This window comes from Capra hircus, chromosome 5, assembly GCF_001704415.2.
Source record: "Capra hircus breed San Clemente chromosome 5, ASM170441v1, whole genome shotgun sequence".
Taxonomy (NCBI): Eukaryota; Metazoa; Chordata; class Mammalia; order Artiodactyla; family Bovidae; genus Capra; species Capra hircus.
Window position 1 is genome coordinate 30,340,785 of NC_030812.1, and position 9,116 is coordinate 30,349,900.

The 9,116-nt window shown below is 46.5% G+C and overlaps 1 protein-coding gene across 1 annotated transcript; it reads left to right on the plus strand.

The window, feature by feature from the left end:
* LOC102178700 (tubulin alpha-1B chain) lies at positions 519–4,111 on the plus strand. Its single transcript, XM_005680002.2, has 4 exons — positions 519–735; positions 2,101–2,323; positions 2,464–2,612; positions 2,956–4,111. The coding sequence occupies exons 1-4, from the start codon at positions 733–735 to the stop codon at positions 3,934–3,936; spliced, it is 1,356 nt and encodes a 451-aa protein (XP_005680059.1). The 5' UTR covers positions 519–732; the 3' UTR covers positions 3,937–4,111.

Below are 9,116 nucleotides of genomic sequence, written 5' to 3' on the forward strand. Positions count from 1 at the left end.
TTTAACAGCTCAGTTGTTCAGTGCTTAGGTGCTTACTCTTTAAATGACTGAAATACTATTTGGGGCCTTTAGTTTAAAGAACAAGTAAACCAAGTAAAACTATTCAATTTTTTCTAAACCTTGCTCCTCCACATTATCAGGTAAATGCATTCTGTACTGCCATTTTAAAGGAACTAGGAAGAGAAAAAAAAAAAAACTCATTGACAAATGATGACAACGTGGAAATAACCAGCTGAGCTATCTGGACCACAAGTTTCTGCATTTCATGGTGCTTCATCTTTAAAACTGTGTAGACTTCTTACGATTCACCCAAAATAACGGCAATCGAGCCCTCATTCCCATGTTGGTTTCTTCCAAACCTGCGCCCCACCCCCATCCTCACCGCCGCCCCGGCTCCGGCAGCCATGCGCCAAAGACTGCAGCACCGGAGCTCGCGGTCCGCAGGCGCGGCGGACCCCGCCCCGCACGGCTGGCGCGGGGAGGCTGCTCCGGGCCAGGAGCCCGCCTCTGCGGCGGCTGAGCCGGGCGCCCAGTGGGTGCGCTCGGGAGGAGGAGGGGCCTGCGGCCATGGCACCGCCTTTGCCTGCCGGCCCCGCCCCGGACCGCTACTTAAGTGGCTCCCGCACCGCCCCCGCTCCAGTGCGTTACTTACCTCGACTCTTAGCTTGTCGGGGACAGTAACCGGGACCCGTGTCCACTCCTGTTGCCTGCGCCTGCTGACCCGTAGCCACCATGGTGAGTGGACCGTCGACTTGGCTAGGGAAACGGGGGAAAACGAGCCGGGGCATCGCCAAGGGCTTCTAGCTGGAGAGGGCTGCCCCACCGCTGTCCATTTGGAGGGCGAAGAGCGAGGCGGGAGCCGAGGGTGAGAGTAGATAGACCTCGATTTGTGGAGAAGGGCTGGGGCCCATGAGGAAGGGGGCCACCGCCTTTTATTCTGAGACTGTAGAACGGGATGGCGGGGCGCTGGTTCTCCTTCACCATGGTTAGCGCTCTCATTTAGCCCTAACTTCCGGGCTCGGCGCCCCCAAGACCCTGCAGTCTTTTCCCGCGCATTCCCATCCCCCTCTTAGAGTCCCCCCAGCCTTTGGCGAGCGCGCGCGCGGGCTCTCCCCGCCCTCACTTCCTCTTCAGCACGAAAACCGGAGGCGGGAAGGAACTGCGCACGCGCGACCGTTACCTTCCCGCCTGGGAGTGGCCGGGAGCCCGCCACTGCAGTAGGCGCGTGCGCGCTGGGGCGCTGCAGTCTATGACTGGAGGGCCTGTTTCCTGTTACCTGAGTTCTCGTTTAAAAACTAAGGAGTAAGGTGAATGTGGAGAAGGACTCCTTACCGATGTGCTGCACTGCACCAGTATCTTAAGACAACTAGCTTTCAGCAACCTGTAAAGGCCATCTGTCTCTCCCTGCCGCTGTGTTAGGAATGCGTGTGGGAGCAGGTGGTGGTGATGGCGGTTTTGAGGGAATAGAAATCGGATCTGGGTCTCCGGTAGTCCCCTGCTGCGTCGTGACAGGTGTGGAGATGCTGAACTGAGCTTCACGCCTGCAGGAAGCGAAGATGGTTGGCCATGGCTGCGCCTCTGCAGACGTGGCTTTTAAGAGCTTCTGCAGCTGCGCGACTCCGCGAACCGCAGAGGGGCGCGGGCGCGCGCGCGCCCTGAATTGCTCATTCATCCTTTGCCGCAGAGCCCCACCCCTCGTCCCTGCGGCCCGGCATTTCCTCTGCACTGCTCTGGCCACGTGCTTCCTGTGCTGGGAGCTGCCCGGAAATCTGGCCACCTACTCTAAAATGGCATTCTGGGCTCCGGGCGCTAGATGGATGACCTCCTCTTTATCTTGATCCTCAAAGGAGGAAGCAATGACTAAGCTCTATTCTTGGTTTAGAAAGAGGCTTTCCCGATTTAGACGGGGAAAGGAAATTAATTAAAAGCAATGTATATCAGAAGTATAGCCCATCTACCCTAGAGTTTTTTAAAAAGCATCCCATTTTAAAAGCAAATTTAAGACTAGGTTTCCGTAAACATTTAGCATTTTTGTTAAATGTCTTGTGGGTTTTGTGTATGTGTTTTAATGCGTTTTGTTTTTTTTTCTCTCTGTCACAGCGTGAGTGCATCTCCATCCACGTTGGCCAGGCTGGTGTCCAGATCGGCAATGCCTGCTGGGAGCTCTACTGCCTGGAACACGGCATTCAGCCCGATGGCCAGATGCCAAGTGACAAGACTATTGGGGGAGGAGACGACTCCTTCAATACCTTCTTCAGTGAGACAGGCGCTGGCAAGCATGTGCCCAGGGCAGTGTTTGTAGACCTGGAACCCACAGTCATTGGTGAGTTGACCTCAGTAGCTTCAATGAGAATCCTGGGGATCTGGGACAGGTGTGTCCTGTGGGCTCCACTGATACCCTGGGATGGAGCAGACTTGTGTGGGTTGTTAATGATGGGTGGCTGCTTCGTTTTCCTTTTCCAGATGAGGTTCGCACTGGCACCTACCGCCAGCTCTTCCACCCTGAACAGCTCATCACAGGCAAAGAAGATGCTGCCAACAACTATGCCCGAGGTCACTACACCATTGGCAAGGAGATCATTGACCTTGTCTTGGACCGAATTCGGAAACTGGTATGTGTATTCTCAAGAATAAAGTAAATTAATGAACCAAAGAGATATTTGGAATATGCTTTTTTTTTTTCAAACACAACTGAAATGCAATAGTGAGGTTAATTATCCCTTTATAGTTTAAAATTCAACTAAAATATGGACTATTTGATGTCATTTGATAAATATTCATGAAGATAATTTTGATACAATGCTGAGTGATTTAGGGAAGATCTACTTTTTTTCTTAAGCGTTTCTTGTCAAAAGACAATCTTAAATTTTTGGGATTAATATGAAAAGTGGAAGTCTTTTTACTATGATGACAGAAAGAGCAATAACTATGTTTTTTCTGTTCCTCTTTTAACAGGCTGACCAGTGCACAGGTCTTCAGGGCTTCTTGGTTTTCCACAGCTTTGGTGGGGGAACTGGTTCTGGGTTCACCTCCCTGCTGATGGAACGCCTCTCAGTCGATTATGGCAAGAAGTCCAAGCTGGAGTTCTCTATTTACCCAGCCCCCCAGGTTTCCACAGCTGTCGTTGAGCCCTACAACTCCATCCTCACCACCCACACCACCCTGGAGCACTCTGATTGTGCCTTCATGGTAGATAATGAGGCCATCTATGACATCTGTCGTAGAAACCTCGACATTGAGCGCCCAACCTACACAAATCTTAACCGCCTTATTAGCCAGATAGTGTCCTCCATCACTGCTTCCCTGAGGTTTGATGGCGCCCTGAATGTGGATCTGACAGAGTTCCAGACCAACCTGGTGCCCTATCCCCGCATCCACTTCCCTCTGGCCACATACGCCCCTGTCATCTCTGCTGAGAAAGCCTACCATGAACAGCTTTCTGTAGCAGAGATCACCAATGCTTGCTTTGAGCCAGCCAACCAGATGGTGAAATGTGACCCTCGCCATGGTAAATACATGGCCTGCTGCCTGTTGTACCGTGGCGACGTGGTTCCCAAAGATGTCAATGCTGCCATTGCCACCATCAAGACCAAGCGCAGCATCCAGTTTGTGGACTGGTGCCCCACTGGCTTCAAGGTTGGCATTAACTACCAGCCTCCTACTGTGGTACCTGGCGGAGACCTGGCCAAAGTACAGCGAGCTGTGTGCATGCTGAGCAACACCACAGCCATCGCTGAGGCCTGGGCTCGCCTGGACCACAAGTTTGACCTGATGTATGCCAAGCGTGCCTTTGTTCACTGGTACGTGGGTGAGGGCATGGAGGAAGGAGAGTTTTCTGAGGCCCGTGAGGACATGGCTGCCCTTGAGAAGGATTATGAGGAGGTTGGTGTGGATTCTGTGGAAGGAGAGGGAGAGGAAGAAGGAGAGGAATACTAATTACCATTCCTTTGAGCCTTGCAGCATGTCATACTCAGCTTCAGCGTTAGCTGACAGGCATAAAAACTTTCCGACTAGATTGTCTTCGCTTTCAACTATGATCATGTATTCCTTTTCCATGTGTGTCTGTAACACTTATGTCTTGTCTCAAAAGTAAAGATTTTAAGAAAGCAAATAGAGTTCTGTGCTTCTTCTAAATTGGTTTCTCCACTTTTCACTCCTATACCTGAAAGCCTGCCACTGGAATTAATACCAAGGATTTTGCTCCAGATATCTCTGGGAGGAAGGTGTACTCTGAAACTGGTCTGTTAACATCACTTCAACCAGTATTTTGTTGAAATCCAGCTCAGAGGCCTTGGAAAGATGCAAATTTCAGATGAGAGTGATTTTGCTACTCTAGCTCTTGAGGTTATAAGGTAATTATAAGTTAGGTTTGGGAAGGTTTTTAATATCCTACAACTATGACTGCTGTGTAAAGAAGCCTGCTAACCTATCAGAATTAATGACCAGGTAAACATTTGGTTGGGGGAATATTTGAGCAGAAAGATGTAAAAACTGTTTCCTACTCTTTAATGATGGAAGGAGGAAAGTTGCAGGATCAGAATTCCCTGCTGACCAACAAAACAATATGAAACAATTGAAGAGTAAGCCATACACCTGTGGAAAAACAGCTGCTTTACAAGGGATGATATGGCAACACTTGGGAAGCTTAGGACAAAGTTAATTTGTAGCACTGGGCATAGTTTACATTCTTTCCAGTATATAGTGTGGCTACATCTAAAGCACACTATAGAAGAGGTTAAATCTGCCTAGAGAAAATACATTTTAAAAGCTGAGGAGGCACATGGATTATAAAGGTCTGAAAAGTTGAGAATAGAGGTGAGTAAAATTTTGCCAGTTCTTTCTCTAGTCAGTAAGTCCTATAAACAATATTAATAGTTCTCAACTCCTGATTAAATCCACAGACATTTCAGAGAGCTCTGTTGGGAGGCACTACAGGCTGCGCGCAGCAACCCATAATGTAGCCAGAAATGGCAGGTCCCAGGGGAAGGCAGATGCAGGCCTTTATAGCACTGATGGGAACCCTAATTAGTGCCCAAATGAAGATAGGAATTTGCTAGTATTGAACTTTCAGGGAGGCTTTGGAACCTTTGAAAGGTCTCTCTTGCCATACAAGAGAGGTAGCTAGGCTGGAGCCTGGGAAACCAATACAGAGGAGGTTTTGGAGGGAAAAGCACTTGCTACGGTGTGCCATGTTGCTTTTTGAGTCCAGAGGCACATAGCAGGAACAGGATATTTTGTTTGTTTTGCGGTGGGGCGGGGGGGAATGTTTGTATTTTTAAGGAAAGATATGTAATAAAGAGTTATGACAGTCTGGGTGGTGTGTACATAGGTATTTGCAGTGCCATTATCTATTGCCCTAAAACTGAATAATATGTATATAAAAAACAATATTTGTATATGTGGCTTAATATATGTATATTAAAAAAATATGTATGACCATGCAGTTTCTGAGGGTCAGGAATTCAGGAGCACCTTAGCTGAATGGTTCTGATTCAGGATTTCTCAAGATTTCAGTAAAGATGTTGACTGAGGATGCAGTTATCTGAATGCTTAATTTTATTTTTTTTCTTTTGAAAAATTTTTAAAAATTTTAATTGGAGGCTAATTACTTTACAATATTGTGGTGGTTTTTGCCATACATTCACATGAATCAGCCATGGGTGTACATGTGTTCCCCATCCTGACCCTCCCTTCCACCTCCTTCCCCAGAATGCTTGATTTTAGCTGGAGGATTCACTTCCAAGGGGGTTCACTCATGCCTGGCAAGTTAGTACTGGTTGTTGGCAGGAAGCCTTTGTTCTTCACCACAGGGACTTCATAGGACGGCTTCAGTGTCCTCACAACATCCAGGACAAGGGTGTTGTCCAGGGTGATCCTGGACAAGGCAAGTTGAAAACCACAATATCTTGAAACTAACACTCTCATTTCTACAATATCCTATTGGTTACACATGTCAGTCCTATTCAGTGTGGGAGGAAACTAGACAATAGTAGGAGACGTGGGTTGTCGGGAGTTATATACAAAACCCAGAAGGATACCAATTTTATTACCTTTTCCCCCTGTATACTTGGAATATTTTCATCTTTTAAAAGGGAGGAAACCTGTAGTTTAGAGAGAAGGAGTTTTCTATTTTCTATAGTTTCAACACGAATTTCAGTGTCTTTGGTTGCCTTTTAAGCAATCCTTTGGTGGCTCAGATGGTAAAGAATCCTTCTGCAATGCAGGAGACCTGGGTTTGATCCCTGGATTAGGAAGATTCCTTGAAGAAGGGCATGGCAACCCACTCCAGTATTCTTGCCTGGAGAATCCCCATGGACAAAGGAGCCTGGCAGGCTCATGGAGTCACAGAGTTGGACACAACTGAGCAGTTAACACACTTGGTTCCCTTTATAAGCCACCTTCTATTTACATTCCTCCTAAACTATCCAATCTCCCTTATACCCTAGTTATTTGGTTGCTGCTAAAATTCAGTATTTCCTTCTGTCCTGTTTGTTCCCAATTATCATATAAATCAAGAAGATAACTAGTAGGTACTAGTAGTCAAAGCCTTTGGTAACGTGAGATACTAAGTGTGGGACATTGGGGTGGGAGGTGGGAAAAGGCTATAATGAAATGCTGAGGCAACCAGGAAATGCCATTAAGCATTCCTTTGTGTGTGGCGGGGTGGGGGTGGGGGTGGGGGGGCGGTGCGCTGTGGGTCTTATTATCTACATCTCTGTCCCAGCAGCAATCACAGTAATGTTTATGGCCCATACAGTGCTTTAATGTACTTCCATGAAGATTAATAATAATTTATTTCCCTCTTAGGCCAGATTCTTTATTGGTTCTCTTTCATATAAACAGTAAATTCAGGTTTTGTAAAATGCATTCACTCTTTCAGGCCAAGTCTCTTTTAGCACCTCTTGAGAAATTGTACCTCAGGGTAGAGAGGGCTTGGAAACTGACTGACTGAGACACTTCTTGTTTTGTTACTAGTCAGGGGCTCTGCATCTTCTGAGCCTATTTCCTTTTTGTACCACAGAGTTCCATCCCATCTTTCTTCAGGTGTCTGTGGGGAGTTGAGGGTGGCAAACAGCTCACTCAAATCTGAAAGGACTTGTAAGTTGATAGTTGTGTGTCCGAACTCGGGAAGTGAGGAACAGAGGAAGCAGCCCTCCTAAGGGCTTAACAGCCCTCCTCAGCAGGACACCACAGCTACTGTCCAGGAAGACTGAGCCATTTATTTAGAAAAGAAATAAAAATAAATAAAGCACAAGAAGGGTTTACTTAGAGATGGTGAGGATGATAATACAGATAATCATGATTATTAACCTTAACCACAACACCTTCAATTTACACCCACTAACCTTTTTAAGAGAAAATTTTTTACACATCATTTTATTTTTAAAAATTATTTGGGGAGGGAGGTGGGAGGGGGGTTCATGTTTGGGAACGCATGTAAGAATTAAAGATTTTAAAATTTAAAAAATAAATAAATAAAATTAAAAAAAAATTATTTATTTTTGGCTGTGCTGGGTCTTAGGTGTGGCAAGCAGGGGCTTCTCATTGCAGTGGTTTCTCTTGTTGCGGAGAACCAATTCCAGGGCACGTGGGCTTCAGAAGTTGTGGCTCGCGGGCTCTAGAGCAAAGGTTCAGTTGAGGCACACAGAAGCAGTTGCCCCAGTGTGCGAAATCTTCCCAGCCCAGGATCGAACCCCCATGTCCCCTGCATTGGCAGGTAACCACTGGACCACCAAAAAGTCTTATACCTATCCACCTTTAAAAGAATGTTAAGTGCCTTCACAACTTAGCATTCTTAACCTCATTGAGTTGACTTTAAAATGGGAAGAGCCCACTTCTTTGTTTTTCACAGTGGACAGATTTAAGGGAAGTCATATCACAGCCCTGTGTCCTGCCTTGCAGGATCAGATGTCTTAAATATTGCCTGCCAAAAGGCCACGAGAAATAGGAATCTTTTAGCCTTATGGAGGACCAGGGCTATGATTTAAGGACATGCTCAGATTAAGAGGTTTGAGGGAGGGAAGAGAGAGAGAGATGCCATTTCCCTCTCCCAGTCCCATCAAATTCCTGGCAAATTCCTTAATGCCCTGCAGATGGCACCACTGACAAGGAGTTCTCTGCCCAGAAGAGTCAAGCTCAGATTTGTGAACTCTGCCCTCCCCATCACCTTGAAGCTGAGCCTAAAAGATACACCACAAAGAGAAAGTGATTAACCTGGCATACCTGGCATTCATGGGCTTGTCATTTCTTGTTCTGTCCATTCCTGGAGACAGCCGAGCCTCCTTCTAGGGCACTGTGAATCAGTTAGCCACAGAAAACCCCACACTCCGAGTTCTTAACTTCATCTCCAGCCTCTAGGGTACTTCCCAATGTGGAATAAGTTTAAATATGGCTTTGCGGTCAACTTGTAGTAATGGAGGAGGCATGCTGCCTGATCAATCTGAACTCAATACTGATACAAAGTTAATAACATGATGTGGGCATCATCATGTAGATACAGATATCATTGTGTTGCAAGGGCCATCTTCTTCCTCTCTGCCAAAATGAATACCCCACCCCATCCATCCATCCCTCAGCTGACCAGCTCATCTCCCAATTGACAGCCTGCTGTATGTTACTGTGTCCAACAGTGATGGATCAAGCTCATCACTGCATTCCTACTTTTGGCCTTCAAATACTCTTCTCAGCCTATAAGACCTTTTACAACCATATTTGATCCTACCACCTTTGCCCTGTTGACTCATTCTGTCTTCCTTTGATGATAAAAACCCAAGCGTCATTTATTCAAGTCCTTGAAGGCTACGTCAGACGCAGTCCAATTCTCCATTAGACATTTTCATAGTCTGAGAATTAATCTTGAAGCAGAGATTCAGATTTTTAACTCTGAAAACTAGAGGTAACTGTCCCTCTACTGCTTTCCTCTTTTCCCTAGGCCCAAAGATCTAAAATGCCTCAGGAAGACACTCTAGGGTGGACAGTGACATCAAATGGAGGTAGAAGGGAAAGCTGCTGTTCTGTTCTAAAGATTCTTCATAAATAAGATCTTTCAGCCTCTCTCTGGCCCAGCTCTAATGTCTCGTGATACAGGCATGTGGGAACTTCTACTGGCTCATGTT